General features: G+C 40.9%; 1 protein-coding gene and 1 pseudogene across 3 annotated transcripts in view; both read left to right on the top strand.

Annotated features, from left to right (window-relative positions):
• The window catches only part of ptprja (protein tyrosine phosphatase receptor type Ja), a 168029-nt gene that overhangs the window by 55858 nt on the left and 93671 nt on the right, over positions 1 to 18500 (top strand). For all 3 annotated transcript variants that reach the window (XR_005944303.1, XM_041198437.1, XM_041198436.1), the window contains 4 exons: positions 73 to 348; positions 4149 to 4418; positions 12154 to 12420; positions 15910 to 16185. Coding sequence is in view for 2 of the 3 variants with exons in the window: in XM_041198437.1 (XP_041054371.1) it covers positions 73 to 348; positions 4149 to 4418; positions 12154 to 12420; positions 15910 to 16185 (1089 nt within the window). In the remaining variant the exon portion in view is untranslated. The remainder of the gene's footprint in view (positions 1 to 72; positions 349 to 4148; positions 4419 to 12153; positions 12421 to 15909; positions 16186 to 18500) is intronic.
• LOC121283725 lies at positions 13462 to 13570 on the top strand (annotated as a pseudogene).

Here is an 18500-nt window from a genome sequence, read left to right as displayed (position 1 = left end):
AGTGCCATTTCTCGTACGCTGCGATAAGCAACTGTTTATTATTTTTTTAACTGGGGTAACTGTTTCCAACAGAGCCTAATGAAGTGCTGAATTTGATGGTTGTGAATGTTGGCACCAACTTTGTAACCCTGAATTGGACGAGACCACCAGATTATAAAGATGGGTATCAGTACATAGTACTGACCAAGAGAAACACAACCCCTACTGGTGATTATAGGAATACAACTGTAAGAAGTGAGAACGCTACCATAAAGGAACTGACATCCGGAACCATGTACAGTTTTACCATTACTACACTGACAGCAGATGGCACTCGAGGAGGTCCAGTGATAGAATTTAACTACACAAGTAAGTGTTATTCTTGGGCAGATCAAAGAGATCTGCTGAATAAAAATCTCACCTTAATCTTTACTGATTCTACAATCACTAATGTACAGTTTACATGAAAATGTTATCAAGCCTGCTTTCTGTATTAGTTGTTACCTATAATGCTTTTATTCACAGGAGATGTGAACTCTGAATTAAGTCTTAAATGCCAATGTTTCACTGATGTAATCATTTTATGCTTCATATATAGCTAACTTTACACTTTCCTATTCTGGTTGATGTTGTAGCAAGGTGCCTCAGCCAGAATATGCTTTAAGCAAAAACAATAACCTCCCATGGATGCAGTGCATTTATGTGTTTAAAGTCTTTTGCTAAATGCGGTGGTTAAGTTATCCAAAAGAGTATCAGCTTGACTTACTTGATAGCACTCTTGCTTTTGTTCTGAATGTTCATTGTACTGTTTAAGTACATAATTTAATCTGGCTTCAGTGCAATACTGAGTCATTGTTGGAGCTGCTATCTGTCTGTTCAGGTGGACTTAAATGATGCCTCAGTACTTTTCTGGAAAACAGCAGGAAGTTATTCCAGTGCCTTGGCCAAATTAGCTTGCCATTTTCTTTTTTGGGATTTTGCTTTGTGCAAAATTGACTGCTATGTTTCCCAAAATATTGATTGCACTTCAAAAAAACTAGTTGACTGTGAAGCACCCTGGAACATTGAGGAATTGATATATAAATGAGTAATAAAAACAAAGAATATGTGACAGGTTGGACAGCATCTGTGATGAGAGAAAGAGTTGTTGCTTTAGGTCAATGACTTTTCAGCAGAACTGGAAAATGTTCGAGATGTATCATGTTTTAAGCAATTGCAGAGGTAGGGAAGGGTGATTAGAGGAAGAGGTAAAGAACCAAAGTGAAGGCCTGTGTCGGGATGGAAGACGGGACTACTTACAGGACAAAAGGGATATGGTGCAATGTAAAAGGGGATGGTAATGGGACAAGTAAAGAAAAAAATGAGTAAATAGCCACAGTATCTGCTGCCCAAAAATGGAGTGATGATTGTGATCTTAAATTGTTGAACTCATTGGGTTCATAAAACTTTTCAGACTCAAACAAAAAATTCCTCAAGCTTCCATTAAACTTTATGACTACAGTCTAAGAGGGTGAGGACAGAAAGCTCATAGTAGAAATGGGATGGAGAATTAAAATGGCAAGCAACCAAAAGCTCAGGGTCATCCTTGCAGACTGATTGGAGATATTCAGCAAAACAATTAATCATTTGGCCTTTTGTCTCTCCAAGGTAGAGGAAACCAGATTGTGAGTAGTGAATACAATATGCTAAATTGACAGGAGAGCAAGTAAATTACCGTTTCACCTGGAAGGAGTGTTTTGGGTCCTTGATGGTGAGAAGGGAGAAAGTAAAGGTCAGATGTTGCATCTCTTCCATTTGCATGGGAAGTTGCTGTGAGAGGCAGAGCCAACATTGGGGATGATTGAAAAGTGGGCCAGGGTATCTCGGGGGGAGTGGTTCCTTCAGAAGAGGAGGGGAAGATGTGTTTGACGTGGCAATGTGCTGGAGGTGATGGAGACTTTGAACGTGATAACTCATTGGATGGAAGGCAAGGACAAGGGGAACTGTACCATCACGCTGGAAAGGAGGACAAGAAAACAGAAGTATAGAAAATGAGACAAGCATGATCAAGGGCCCTGTCAACCTCAGTGGAGGGGAATCCTCAGTTGAGGGAAAAGGGAGATAGGTTGGAAACACTGGTATAGCAGATGGCATAATTAAAATAGGTACAACAGAGACAGAGAAACTGGGAGAAAGGGATTGTTTCCTTACAGTAACCTTGGTGGGGCTAGGGAAGTGTACTCAAGGTAGATCTGGAAATCAGTGGCCTTTTAGTTGACATTGGCTGGCAGCTGCTTCCCAGAAATAGAGATAGAGAATTTGAGAAAGGTAAGAGTCAGAGGTGAACTGTGTGAAGACAAGGGAGGGATGGAAATTGAGAGTAAAGTTCCAGCGAGAACATTCAGTAGCACTGATGGAGTCAACAGTGTGTCAAATAAAGAAGTGAGGTGGAGACCTGTGTAGGATTGGAATGAATATTCCACATATCCCACAAAAAGGCAGCCTAGCCATGAATCATACAGATTTCCACAGCAACACATTCTAGTTGGAGGAAGTGTAGAGAGTCAAAGGAGAAAATAATCCAAATAAGAACATGTTCAGCCATATGGAGAAGAATGGTCGTGGATGGGACTGGTTGTGCCTTTTTCGAGAAGCAGCAGAGCACCTGTACATTGTCCTGGTGGGAAATGGAGGTACAGAGGGATTGGACATCCATGGTGCAAAGAAGATGAGTTAGGGCCAGGAAAATAGAAACTGTTGAAGTGGCAAAGGAAGAATTGTGGATGCAAGTGGGAATAGATGGGAGAAAGGAGAAAAATAGAGTCGAAGTGGAACAAATAAATTCTGTGGGACAAGAACAGGTTAAAAGGATGGGTCTGCCAGGGTAGTCCTGTTTGTGGATTTTGGGAAGGAGGTGGAAAGGTTAGGGTTAGGGGAATCGCAGTAATTGTTCGGGAAGTCATCTTTTGATTTTTGGTGTTGCGATCATGAGGTAAGGAGGTGGTGTTGGAGAGTTGGCATCAGCCTCTCCAAGGTGGAGGTCTGATCATCAAGCAACAGAAGAATATGCTGTGGGGTGATGGGCAATATGGAGGATGATATTGTAACTGTAAGGAAGAACAGTGGTGTCTAGCAGCATTTGGGAAATTTGAAAATTATTATTTTTCAAGATTTTTGACTCTTTGGCCTAAGAAAGGTTTCAGATTAATTCATATAAAGATGCTGCTATTATGTCAAATTCAAAACCGGTTAAATCTACACAACTTTCAACTCATGGAAATTTGCATTAATTCCACTCACCCAAAGGGGTGCTTTTTACGGTTTCAGACATTGAGGTTTAAGTTTAATGATATTCATATCTTTATATAATAGAATAGTTTCATTTATCAGAGCCCAGCCAAAGTAGTGGGTGTGTTTAACTGCCAGGAGCCTACAACTTTTGATTTCAACTCAATTTGTGAAACTCTAGAGGCAGAGCTGATAAAAGAGCAGAGGTCAAATCTTTGAATTCCCGTCTATCTGGCGCTCAATCCCAATCTAAAAGCTTTGGTATAGAGGTTGTCAGTGAGGCAGAGAACTTTCTTGCTAAGTATAAGCTGGCCACTCATCAAATGCTAACTTGTATAAGTGAAACATGGCCTTCATCGTGGGTTACGTTGGCAAAATGTGCTATTTTTCATGTTATAAACTTCAATAGGGATTAAGTTAAAATAAATGTATAATTTTCAATTTGTACCTTTTGTTAGAGCAATAATATCCTTTTTATTAATGCATCTTGAGTTATGGACAATATTCTAGTTGGAATTTAGCAAAATCTTATAAAGCAATAATACAACCACTTTTCATTCACACTCTATCCCTCTGCTACTTCAGCACAGGACTTATTTCCATTTCTGCTGCAGCAAAACACTGTGTTGGTGATTCTTATAAGGTTGTTCATAACCTTCCATCAGAGAAAGTCCAGCTAATGCAGGCAATGTATTTTTTGTGACCAGTCTTCAGGTTTCTGTGTAATTGGATATATACTCAAAATTGAGTTTCTTTTGCTTTGTATCAACCAAAATGGTTTTTTGACGAGTGCAGGTAAAAATGACAGTATTCTTCTAAATTGTCTACAAGTACTTAAAAGCCTGCAGCAGCTCACACCCTACTGCTCAAGGATTCAAAACTTACTTCTTTCAACCCCACAGAACCTGTACAGATACCACCAGAGAACATCACAGTGAATAATAATTCGACAACAGACAAGTTGATTGTCTCCTGGGCTCCTCCTCCTGGCAACGTGGAGACATTCTTTGTCATTGTTCAAGGTGTAGAAGGTTTTAAAAATCAAACCAGCACAAATTCCACATCATCCGTGACATTCACTAATCTTCGACCTGGGCGGGAGTACAACATCAGCGTGATCACAAACAGTGGACCTTTCAATGTAACCTCTGCCAGCGTGCGTGGTATAACAGGTAGGTGGAATGTAAGAAAATCAGTTCAGATTAAATCCATATTACTGTAATATGGCAAGGGTTCAACTTCTCAGAAATTGTAAAATTAACAAGTACTTAACAAGTACCCTCTGCCAAGAGCTTTGGAATGTTTAAGTTTTCCCTATTATGGGAAGCTACACATATTAACTTTTTGGTGGAACAAAATTACTGGAGTGAGATCTTTGTTTGCATGAGGATTTTATAACAACAAAAAGTTAATAAGTTGAACATGCAAAGTCTGCTACTTCATTTTATCACATGTCAAAATACTCATTGTTGGTAAATTTCTTCACAAATGTTTATAGCTTCAGGACCATAATCCCCCAGAATCTGTGGATTTAGTCTAGTAACACAGCAGTACCGCTAATTCGGTATGAATATATTTCACATAATTTTAGCTGTTGATTTTCATCGAAGGGTTGCAAACCAACTCTCATGAAACTATATGTAAATGTTAAAGTATGACAGCCACATCTCCTAAATAGGCAGCACATGAAACTTAGCAATGTATACCTGCAACTGCCTGCTAAGATGGGTGTACAAAATATTTTGTTTACTCCTACTTTTAATTGCAGTTTTATCCAAAGTAAAGGAGGAAAAAATTCATTTAATTCCTCTATCCTCCTACCATTCTCAACCATGCAGTGGAACCTCTAATCCAGCTCTAAAACACATGAGCCAAATATTGCGATTTGGTTTTTCTGCAAACCACTGAGGAATTGGAAGGAGTGCAAAAATCCTCCAATATATTTCCTCCTCCATGCCACAGCTAAGATTCAACTTTTTGGAGCTTGTGCACTGAATTTTACTTGTAATTTATTTCAGATTAGACCTGTTGTTGGAGCTCTTGTAGCGCAGTGGGTACGATCCCTGAGCCATATGTTCCGGGTTCAAGTCCTACTCCAGGACTTGTTGGCCAAGGAAGGCGCTTTTATAAAGTAGCCAAACAGGTTGAGCATCAACTTGTAAGTCCTTCCAACATACATCAATGGGAGGTAGTAAGAACGGGAGAGATTCCTGGTCAGCAATATGATGGAAAGAAGATTGGAGCCTCTAACCATCACTATACATAGCTCTGAACTATAACATACATTTAAAAGTGCATGTTGCCATAGCAGCTTGGACTCCTTGGACAGTTGGTGTGGATCAGATTATTGCCAATAGCACGGGACTCGATCCCTGTTCCAGCTGTGTGGGTTAAGAACCTGCCTCCTTGCCCTACCTGTGATGGAGGTCACGATGCTGTGTCAGACCCACCTTTGAGCAGAGAACTGATGAAGGTGATCTATAATTAAGCGAACCCTGGTTTATCAGAATTCTTCTGGGCATAAGAAGAATTTAAAACTTTTGTAATTTTTCAACTCCAGTATTTTACAGCCAATTTGTTAAATCCAACTGTGAATGTTAGATAAAGGCAAAATACTGCGGATGCTGGAAATCTGAAACAAAAACAAAAAATGCTGGAAAAACTCAGCAACTCTGACAGCATCTGTGGAGAGAAAGACAGAGTTTCGAGTCATACAGAGCTCTGTCTTTCTCTCCACAGATGCTGTCAGACCTGCTGAGCTTTTCTAGCATTGTGTGTGATTGTTAGATGTTGCAGTTTTTCTCTCTGTTGTGGGAAAACTTTTATGATTTGCCCTATTGCATGACCAACATCCAGTACTAGATGAGTGGATTGGGATACCAGCGGGATTGTCTTTAGTCCCCATCCAAAAATCCATTCTCTAGCTATCTCTCCCTGAAACTGAACCTGACCTTTTATGACTTTGATATCCTGTTTGGCCCTGAGATGAGCTTCCCGCCCCATATACACTCAATCAACAAGACACTTCCAACCTCAGTAACATCGCCAGTTTCCACACCTGCCTCATCTCAGCTGCTGCTGAGATCCTCATCTATGCCTTTGTTACCTCTAAACTTTATTATTCTTCATTTGCCCCCATCAATGCCCCCATTTTCCACCCTGTATGAGCTTGAACTCATCCATTTGCTGCCCATTTACTATCTGGCATCATCCCGCTCATTCATAAACCTTTTGCTCGCTGATCCACGTCGATTCCTAGTCTGGCAGCTAGGACCTTGATTGTAAAATGCTCTTTCTTATTTTCAAATCCGTGACCTCACTCTGTCTATCTTTGTAACCTCTCCAGCTCTAAAACTCGTCAAGATCCCTGCAGTATTCCAATTCTGATCTCATGGCCATCACTGATTTTAATTATTCCACCATTGTGTGCTGTAACAATATTCATAACAAGACTGATCAATTAATGACACAAATGGAGATAAATGGGTTGACCTAGTCACCAACGCTGAGACATGGTCGCAAGGTGACCAAAGTTGGGAACTAAATATTTCAAAGTTCTTGACACTTAGAAAAGGAAAAATGAAAAGGAGCTGTGGTAGCCCTGGTAATAAAGAAAGAGGTAAAAACAGTAGGGAGAAAGAATCTTAGCCCAAAATATCAGGATATAGAATCAGTATGGGTAGAGCTAAGAAATCATCATCGTTGGCTGTCATTTGATTCGAGGATGGCATCTACTCCAGGTCATGAATTTCTGCCTTGTGTCATTGTCTTACTGAATAGGAAGATTCTCGACCCACAGATCTTTGGGCACATGGGACAGGACATCCCATGATGTAGTGGGATCCGGAGTACAAGATTCGCTTCCTTTATTTTCCTTCTCTGCCAGCATTCTTCTTCATCATTAAGGGGTTTGGACTCAAAGCATGATGCAGCTGAACAAGTTGTTGGCATTTTGAACAATTGGTGGAAAGCGTCTCCTAGCCATTAATGTCAAATCTGCTGCACCTCAAGGAATGCATCAGAGTGTTTTTGTAGAGTTTCCTTTGTCCTTCACTGGAACACTGGCCATCTGAGAGTTGTGAAAACAGCACCTAGTGGCAGAGATGCTTTTCAACCATCCATATATTGTCCAGTGCATCATAGTTGCTTTTGCAGGAGTTTTGCCTGAATACTTGTGGAGTTAGCTTCATTAAGGACACTAGCATTTATTCGATAATCCTCCAATTAAATCTGGAGGATCTGACAGAGGCACAGGAATTTCTCTAGTGCTCATATGTGTCACTAGTACATAGTTCAGGTTTCACTGCAGTACAGGAGGGCGGTGATGACAACTGCTCTGTACACTAGGAAAGGAGCTCCCGATGGCAATGTTCAAGGGATTGTTGGAGCACACAAGCCTCTGCACCCACATCAAGGTGATGATCCACGGAGGGAGCTAAGAAATAACAAAGTGCAGACAATATCAGTAGGAGTATTTATAGGTTCCTTAACTGTAATAACAGAGTGTTTGTCAGGGTATAAATCAGGAAATTAGAAGAGCATATAACAAAAGTAATGAAATTATCATGGGGGACTTCTATCTTCTTATAAACTGAGCAAATCAAATTGACAAAGTAGTTTGGAGGAAGAATTCATAGAATGTATTCAAGCCAGTTTCCTAGAACAATATGTCAAGGAATCAATCAGGCAACAGATTATTTTAGGTCTAGTCTTGCGCAATGAGTCTGGGTTAAACAATATTCTTACAATAAAGATCCTCCAGAGAGGAGTGATCATAATTTGTTAGAATTTCGTACTAATTTTGAAAGTGATGTAGTCAATTCTGATGTCCACGAAATTGATAAAGAGGAAGAAAATCAAATAAGAGAGTATATTACGAAGATATGTAAAACCAAGTTGTAAGAGCTTTTCTAAGTACGTAAAAAGGAAGAGATTAGCAAAAGTATATGCAGGTCCTTTAGAAGCAGAGACAGAAAATATAATAATGGGATAAGAAAATGGCAGAGATGTTAAACAAATATTTTCTGTCTGTTTCACAGTAGAAATCACAAAGAACACACCAGAAATTTTGGGACACCTAGGGTCTTATAAGAGTGAGGAACTTTAAGTATTTAACATTAAACTATTGTAGAAGTGAATGGGGCTAAAAGCTAACTAATTCCCTAGACCTGATGACTTACCTCTTAGGGTTTTAAGAAATGACAACAGAGATAGTGGGTGCACAGTTTTGTTCTTCCAAAATTTCTTAGGCTCTGGAAAGTTTTCCATGGATTGGAAGGAGACAAATGTATTTTTATTATTCAGGACACAATGGAGAAAGGAAACAAGAAGCAATAGGCTAGTTAACCTGACATCAGTAGTAAGGAAAATGCTAGATTCTATTGACAAAAGCGTGGTTAGCAGGGCACTTGGAAAATCACAATATGATTAGGCATAGCTAGCATGGTTTTATGAAAGGGAAATTGTGTTTGATATAGCTATTAGTTTTTTGAGGGTGTAACTTTCAGGTTGGATAACAGGGAAACAGTGGATTTAGACTTTTAGAAGGCATTTGATAAGGTGCTGCAAAGAAGGTTGTTGCACAAGATTTCGGGCTCGTGGGGCAGTAGGCATTTTCTGAGTGGCAGAGTGTGGAGTGCTGCAAAGATCAGTGCCTTGGGCCTCAAGTATTTAGAATTCATATATTTGACTTCTATGAGGACACCGAGTGTAATATATCTAAGTTTGCTGGCAAATCAATGCTAGGTGAAAAAATACACTGAGAAGGAAATAGAGGTTGCAAAGGGATTATTGAATAGATTGGACAAGAAGGTGGCAGATGGAGTATCATGTGCAGAAGTTTGAAATTATCCACTTTGGTAGGAAGGATAGAAAACTGGGATTTTTTAACAAGGTGAGAGACCAGGAATTGCCACGATTCAAAGGGATTTGGGTGCGCTTGTAGACGAATCACAAAAAGTTAATAAGCTGTTATAGCAAGCAATCAAAAGACAAACCATATTTATTGTAAAGGGAAAAATAAAAATACCTGGAAAAACTCAGCAGGTCTGGCAGCGTCTGCGGAGTAGAACACAGTTAACCTTTCGAGTCCGTATGACTCTTCAACAGAACTAAGTAAAAATAGAAAAGAGGTGAAATGTAAGCTGGTTTAAGGCGGGGGTGGGACAGGTAGAGCTGGATAGAAGGCCAGTGATAGTTGGAGATAGCCAAAAGATGTCATAGACAAAAGGACAAAGAGGTGTTGAAGGTGGTGATATTATCTAAGGCATGTGCTAATTAAGGGTAGAAAGCAGGACAAGCAAGGTACAGATAGCCCTAGTGGGGGTGGGGTTGGGGTGAAGGGAAGGGATCGAAATAGGCTAAAAGGTAGAGATAAAACAATGGATGGAAATACATTTAAAAATAATGGAAATAGGTGGGAAAAGAAAAATCTATATAAATTAATGGAAAAAATAAGGGGATCGGAAAGGGGGTGGGGATAGAGGAGAGAGTTCATGATCTAAAATTGTTGAACGCAATATTCAGTCCGGAAGGCTGTAAAGTGCCTAGTTGGAAGATGAGGTGCTGTTCCTCCAGTTTGCGTTGTTCTATCTCTACCTTTTAGCCTATTTTGATCCCTTCCCCACCCCACCCCACCCCTACTAGGGCTATCTGTACCTTGCTTGTCCTGCTTTCTACCCTTAATTAGCACATGCCTTAGATAATATCACCACCTTCAACACCTCTTTGTCCTTTTGTCTATGACATCTTTTGGCTATCTCCACCTATCACTGGCCCTCTATCCAGCTCTACCTGTCTCCCCCCGCCCCCTTAAACCAGCTTATATTTCACCTCTTTTCTATTTTTACTTAGTTCTGTTGAAGAGTCATACGGACTCGAAACATAACTATGTTCCTCTCCACAGATGCTGCCTGACCTGCTGAGTTTTTCCAGGTATTTATATTTTTGTTTTGGATTTCCAGCATCCACAGTTTTTTGCTTTTATTTTATTGTAAAGGGGTTGCTGTGTAAGAGTTAGGATGTCTTGCTTCAGTGATATAAAGCTTTGGTGAGCTGCAGTATAGTGTACAGTTTTGGTTTCCTTACCTAAGAAAGGATATAGTTAGCTTGCAGAGTACAATGGAGGTTCACTAGATTGATTTTTCAGACAGGTCAGCCCTCTCAATGCCAATAGGAGAGATTGAGCAGAATGTGCCCATGGTCACCTGTCCTAACATCTCTTTGTGACGAGATGTCAAATTAAGTGCCTTGGTACATTTTACATTTTAACATTTATCATGGGCAGAATTTTGCTTCAGCGGGATTTTATTTTCCCGCTGTCGTCAATGGGATTTATAACGGCCCCATCCCCACCAAAACGGGACCATAAAATTCTGCCCCATGTTAAAGGCTGTATATAAATACAAATTCTTATTGTTGTTTTTGTGTCCCTTTTGCCATCCATTTGTAGATTTTATTGACCAGTTTAGGGAAAAGAATATAATCAGCCAAAAGCTGTTTCTTCCATGAAGCTGCCATCTGGCCCCATCCTGTGTTTAGTAAATATTAAAGTTCATGAAGTCTGATGATCAAACCAGAGAATTCCCTGCAACTGAAGTTCTAGATAGATCAATGTGAGCAAAAGAAACATATTCCAATTATCCATTCCTCTGTGCCCACCTGCCTTCTTCACAATCATTAACTGCTTGCTGTCCTCTTTTCATTGTCTTCCACCAGTTTCTATTCTATGTCTCCTATTTTCTTTTCCTCCCATTTCACTTCATGCCCCCTAAAATTAGCGAAGGAAAGGCCATGTTGACTGCAAAGAGGTAAACTGATCTTTTGAGCATGAAGTACTGATAGAAGATCTGTTCTCAGGAAGCTCTTTGCCAAAAGCAATACATTGTGCACTTTACCCCAAAAGTCTTTGTTTTAAAATAGCATCTCAAATTGGTGGTGCAAGGAACTTTGAGTCATAAAGTTTTAATTTTATATTGTGTAAATATCAGCATGCAAACTCTAAAAGGATGATATGAAATCCTTTTGTTCAATATTTAAAATTTTGTTTCAAAATTGTAGAGAAAGAAATTTCAAAAGATTACATAGGGCATTTGTTTTCTGATATTTTCACATATTCATTCCAATGCCAAAGTGATAAAATGAATGCGCAGCATCACACCAGTTCTAGAGACACAGTGCAGATTTCTTAATAATTCAGATGCCAGTGCTGGATTTTGAAGATCCAAACAGTATTGCAGGATGGGAGAGACATTACAAAAATCCCTAAAAGTGCAATGTCGGGGGTCATTTTAATCCCCAAGGATGTGTGAGTTATGTACAGCTGTAAAGTAAAATGGTTACAAAATCTCAAATGTATGTAGTGGGGTGCGGCCAACAAGATCGTTATTAGGAGGTGGTTCAGTCAGTTAAAGCTTTAAAGGAGTTTGTGTACCTCCATTTTCACAAATTTTTAATTTTAACCCAGGGAGGCCTGATTTCCCAGGACTCTGGGATCACAGCAGATAAGAGACTGGAAGGGCCAAATCCATGAGGTAAAATCATTTAATAACACTCCTTGTGAGCCAGGAGGAATAGGAGTGTTCCTCACAGAGCCCAAGGAAATCCTGCTCTTATCACGCCCACCCTGACCCCCCACTTCCCCTTCTTAGCGGCCCCCTCCCCCACCACCACCACCGCCACCACCACCATAACCACCATAACCTCTCCATGGCTGCAAGTAAATATCAGAAATCTCTTGGCTTTTCTTTTTTAAATGCTGCACACATACACTTCTTTCAAGCCAAAACAGCTTGCATTTATATAGCATATTTAACATAGAAGTGTTTCAGAGGCATAATAAAATAATCAGGAACCTGTATACACTGGTACAGGTGAGAGTAACTTATTTGTATCTTTTCCCCCACTCAGTTCCCAGCACCCCTGGAAATATCAGTGTGACCAACTTCAGCACCAATTCCATCTCATTGAACTGGGGAGCACCTGCAGACATGGATGATGGACACTATGCTTTCAATGTTACTTACCACAATGGTTCTACTACTGAATATATGACGGAAAATACAACTGCCACCACAATTTCAAATCTTACTTCTGGAACTAATTATACCATTTCTGTGGCCACCATTGGACCTGGTAATTTGCAGAGTGTCTTTGTGTCAACAACTCACTTCACCAGTAAGTGTAATTTCCAAAAGGAGTTTAAAATGGATAACTAACTTTCTTCCTTTCACCTTTCTTATGTGCATCCACACCAGCTTCAGCATGAAATCAGATAACCACCTCCTCTCACTGCATATATTGTTGTAAAGCTGACTTCTGAGAGCTGGCTCCAAATTCCAGAACTGACTTTCTCTGCAAAGTGCCCAGGATTCTCTCATCACTTCCTCTCATGGCTAAAATCAGTCATTTAACAAATAAGCAATGCCAAATGAACCCAGCACTACCACTCACAGACAATGCTTTGGTACACTGGACTGTTTATAATTTTTCACTTTTGTCAAAGCATTGTAGCTCTAATGTTTTCATATTGTTTGGTTCTTAATATGCTTGTAAATTGGGAGTTCCTTTCTTTCTCTGCATCCATCCTGGGAAAGTCATTGCAGGTCTAAGGTGTTAAAAGCAAAAAACTGCAGGTGCTGGAAATCCAAAACAAAAAGGTGTAAGATGTTGCTTGTCTGTGGCAAAACAAGTCAGTGCTTTGCAGTTTTTTATCACCTAGATGTCACACATATGAAAAGTTACTGCATCAACGGTTAAGTGAATGCAAGCATTGAGTTTTGTTCCACCAAACAAAACTTCTAACTTGGTCTGGTGTTTGCTCTGTTGTCTGCTTACTTAGTCACTTATTGTCAAGCCCATCTCTACTGTATGTTAATACTTCCTACTGAGTTGTGAAACCTTGTTCTGTTCAAGACCTCTAACTAGGTTTCTATCATGCCCACAGCAAGTCACCATGAAGGTCACTGATCACTGTCCCAAATCACTGATCCTCATTTGACCATCTAGTAACCATTCCATCAATTGTCTCTCTTCTAACTCACCATCATCTACAGCTGTCTTATAGCTTGGCCTAAATAGCCAAGTGGTTATGGTACTGGGCTTGCAACCCCAAGATCAAGAGTTCAAATCTCACAATGGCAAACAATGTAACTTCATCTAAATAGGAACAGATGGAAACGTGTTTGTACTCAAAAGAGTTACAGCAGCCATACCTTTGCCTACGGCCATACTAGTCTGAAAACGCCTGATCTCGGAAGCTAAGCAGACTCAGGCCTGGTTAGTACTTGGATGGGAGACTGCCTGGGAATACCAGGTGCAGTAGGCTAGCTTGGCCTAAATAGCCAAGTGGTTATGGTACTGGGTTTGTAACCCTGAGATCGAGAGTTCAAATCTCACAATGGCAAACTATGAAATAATGTAACTTCATCTGAAACAGATGGAAACAGGTTTGTACTCGAAAGAGTTACAAACAATTTAAAAGATTTAAAAGATTATCAAGAGTTCAAATCTCACAGTGGCAAACCATAAAACAATGTAACTTCATCTGAAACAGATGGAAATGGGTTTGTACTGGAAAGAATTACAGCTGTCTCATGATTTCATTTTTGTCTTTCAATAAAAAAAACCTTAAATAACTTCTATAATAACTCCACCTGTCACCCCTGAGATACCCCACAGGTCCAATTCTGCTTCCATCTCTCTCCATTTAAATGCTACAAGGCTATTGCTATGTCTGCAGCTGCCTGTCCAACACTAAAGTCTGGATCTATAAGAGTTAGTGTGTCTGTCTCTGGTAAAACTTGCTTTCACCTTCAAATCATTGTTCATTTCTGTTCCATTTCTTCCCTCCAGTTTCAAAACAACAATGTTGATTCATCCAATGTTGTCCTTGCTGCCATCCCTGCTTCCACCCTCCACAACTATTATTTATCTAGTATAGCACAGACCAGTTTTTCACCCACACAAAGGCCACAATCCCCTCAACCCTCATCTTCATCTGTCCCACTAGTTTCCGATACACCTGTAAATTGATTATAAAATCCTCGCATTTAAATTGCTTCATGGATTTGCCCAAACCCTACAACAGGGAACTTAAGTCCTCGCATGCGCTTTCCACGCCTCCAGCATTAATTCCTTCTTTGTTCTCTGCTGCAACATTGATAGCTGCATCAACAACTATATTCCATCCTTCAACCCCTCCATTTTGCAACCTCTCTGCCTGCCTTCAAAATGCCTTTCTCTGACTCTTCTTTCTCCCCCTCCTAACCTCTCTCTTTCTTTTCTCCTTCTTGTGCACAACCCGCTCTTGTTGTTCTTCTTTTTGTAAAGTATTCAGAGTTGTCCCTGTAAATGGGGAAAGATTTAAAGTTGAACCAAATTTCCCTTTTGTTGGAGAAAAGGTCCATGTGAAATTGGTAGGAATTCATCTTAAGTTTATAAACACTTCCTTGAAAGATCTTACCCAGGATGACACAATTCATTCCTTGCACCTGTGCAACTGTCTGTCTCTGATTTCAGAGGTGTTATCCAGTTCTCTAACTCACTTTTACTACATTCACGTGTTAGAAATTTCCAGTGAACTAGTTTTGCAATATGAAAAAATTACCAAACTCTAGGGAGAGGTCCAAATATCTGACACCTCTGGTGAGTTGATTTATGAAAAAGAGACAGGCCTCTTCAGAGAAGATTACTAAAGGTAAAACTCCACAGCTTGTGGGGAAAGCCAGACTTATGGGTTTCCTGCTTGCTACTGAACCACCATGCTCCCACCGTGTCTGCAAGGAAAAACATCTCTTCTATAATAATAATAATAATAATAAAACATCTCTTCTGCTTGTCTCAGTAAGGATTCTTCAATCTAATTGGTTAAGGAAATATAAGTTGCTTGCTGTGTCCACAGATCCCCAGTAGAGGGTGCAATGTTACTTTGAATTTCTGATTACTGCAACTTTCAAAGGGCAAAGGGCAAATTTTAATGGGCCTCCCAGGAGCAGAATGGGTGGCAGTGGCGAGAAGAGCTATGAGCGAAGCTAGGGGTGGTGTGCCCTTCACCTTCCCAATGTCATCTGTCAGCAGGAGGAAAGGGCCCAAAAGCCAACTGAGGCCCTTAAGTGGTCAATTAATTGGGGTGTGCACCATCCTGATTGGACACACTGTGGCCTAATGAGGGTCCCACACCCAGCAGCAAGGGCCACCCTTTCAGAAACAAACTTCTCCCCTGTCGTCACCAACCACTCTCCCTACCTCCTGACCAGGGCCTGCCTGACATGCCCTGGTGACCCAACTCCATATATTTTAGTATGAGGGCAACGTCCTTGCTGTTTGTCTGAGCCAGGTGCAACCCCAGCAGTAGCCACTGGTATCAGTGGCGATGCCAAGTCTAAAGTACTGCCAGCACTCCAATTGGCAGTGTCCCTTAGAGGGATGAGAGCCCCTGCGCCAGGCAACTAATTTCCAGATTGTCTCAGAATCTGGCTGTACCTCACAGAAACAGCCAAGGTGGGGTAGCTCCTGGATTTCTGGCCTGCCATTGGGACCACCGCTGTCCTGACAAAATACAGCCAGATGTCTGTGGGTAAATTGCATTTGTAATCCTGAGGTCCTGAGCTGGCTGCAGCCTTTTTAATACCCACAACATATCTGTTTAATTGTTTTCCTCAACAGAGCCAAACCCTATTGCGAACCTACAAGTAGTACAGATTAACACAACCAGCATAACCCTGAGTTGGACAAGACCAGACCAGTATAAAGTTGGGTATCAGTATAGGGTGCTGACAGATGGAAGCCCAGCACCCATAGGTAGTAGTGGAAATCAAACCGTAAGAAAGGAAAATGTTTCCGTGACGGAACTGACACCTGGAACCAACTACACATTTTCGGTTATCACTCTGGCAGAGGATGGCACTGAAGCAGATCCAGTTGTTGTAGCCAATTATACAGGTAACCCACTATTGGGCATGAGAATTAAATTATCTGCATGAAATTGTTAATTTATGTTTTGAAATATGTTTTCATTCTCATCTCCAGGCCATATTACAATACAGATGGTGCTGCTATTAAGCCACACACTATCAGGATCCCAGGTTCAATCCCTGGCGTGTGATAGGTTAGCTGATTTCATCCAGAACAGTGAGTGGAAGTGTTAACACTTCACCTTGGTGGTTTTGCAGGAGAAAGGAGAAACCAGAAGAAATTTCGCTTTTGACTGCTCTCCAGTGACCTCTGCTGTAGATTCTGTGTAGACAGCTGATGAGGGTAGTCAGGTTTGCCTACAGTCAAACTGTGAATGTTCACATAATGGGAAGGTTAATGATGAATGGACAATGGAGTAATTAAGAGCTTCTGCTATCTTAAGGACCATATCCCAATATGAATTATTGGCATCAAAACATGGGGTTTAGGGAAATCTATACTAGTGGCTTTAAGAAAGAGGCTGTGATTTTGCCTCCACAACTGCTCAACGACTTTCTTTCCTCGTATGAGGCACTTCATAAAGGCTTAATGCACGGAGAGAAATACAAATGCAGAAATTATGGAGAATTTGATTAATGGCCCAGGTATAATACAGATTCACATCATTGACAAAGGCTTAGAACTAGGTCACTGTAACTTTCAACAATGAGTGCCTAACTTTAAAAAAAACTTTTGGGATCAGAATGGGGTGAAGTACATGGAAGGCCCCAGAATGTTGAGAGGTTAATCTGAGTTAGGTACTTGTGGAAATGCTTGGTGATTGTCAGTCACGTTAGCAAGTGTCCAAAAGCAGAGAAGGGAAAATGTTAGAGACAGTCGCACATACCACTGTTGTGTACCCCAAGCATCAATCAGGACTTGTAATTTGGAAGCAGGACATATGTGGACACCTGGGGAGGCCTGAAATGAGGAGAGAAAACGACTCTAAAGTGCATCCAGTCATGGAGGTCACTATTTAGAGGTGAACTTTGTTTATTAAATATGAATGCATATAATTGGAATTCCGTCCCTTGCAATTGTGGAAAAAAATACCATTTTGAATAGGCTAAGTGAATTGGAGGATTGATACTGTGCACTAGACCCTACCTCATGTGTTCCATGTTACCTAGAGGTCAACAGCAGCAAAATCAAAAAAGATCAATATTTCTTTATGTATGATTTAGCTTCACTATAGCTCCTGATGTGCATGAGACATGCACACACAACTGACCCTAAATGGCTTCAATTGTCTCTAATCTCACTGAGTTATCGGATGACTGTACCCCACCCCCCCACCCCCACCCCCACAACCCTCGGTAGGCCCAACATCCTGCACCCCCCCGGCCTAACCTGACCTGAGGCCCGACACCTCCCTTCTCCACCATGACATCCTCCCCTGAATTCCAACACCTGCCCCCTTGCAGGCCCGACCCGACACCCTGACCCCTCCTCCTCCTCCACTGAGCCCCTGACACCCTACCTCCAAAAAACCGACCCGAACATCCCGCCCTACCATGATCTCTGACACATCCACCCACCAAGCCCTCTGTACTGTGGAAGACTTGATCCCTGGAATCAGCTACATCTTCACCATTATCACACTGGCAGCAGATGATACCCCAGCTGATTCAGTGATGATATCCAGCTACACAAGTAAGTGCTGCATTGTGTGGCACCTCACAGAAGTAAATTGTATAAAAAAGCTTCCTTTTCTTAATTCATCCTCCTGTCTTCTGAGATGGAAACACACAATGGGGTACGGTGCCAAAGACTGAAAGCCTCCCAGTACATAGTCAAAGTGACCGTTTTTTACTTGTGTGCCTGGACAATGAGTGTGGGGATGTTATAGCCATCTACTTGCAATCCACCCCACCTGCATTTTCCAGCTGAAGTGATCAAACAACAGTAAGAAGGAGGGAATCATAACAAACTTCTCTCTGAGGTGAAAGCTAGTAGCTCCATTGTTATTCCAAGTGAACTCAGTGCAACTTATGAGCCAGATATGAGCTACCTGTGTTGCACAGTGCGACACCATAAGGTGTTATTACCTACTGCTTCAAAGCCTGAAGTATTTTTAAAATTCTATATACAGTGATATATCCTCACACACACAGATTTCTTTCAAAAGCATTTAATTTGTTTTTAATTGTGGAATTTTGTGCCCAGCACAATGGGGGATATCAGCACTGACAAAGTAAAAACTATGCCGTTTGTCATTCAGTATTATTGAGGCTTCCTGGATCAAGCATAGTATAATTTAAATGCAGAGTTTTTCCACTTCTCTATACTTTGGGCTGAATCTA

Source organism: Carcharodon carcharias, chromosome 10 (genome assembly GCF_017639515.1).
Source record: "Carcharodon carcharias isolate sCarCar2 chromosome 10, sCarCar2.pri, whole genome shotgun sequence".
NCBI classification, from domain to species: Eukaryota; Metazoa; Chordata; class Chondrichthyes; order Lamniformes; family Lamnidae; genus Carcharodon; species Carcharodon carcharias.
This window is presented reverse-complemented; position numbering and strand designations above follow the sequence as displayed.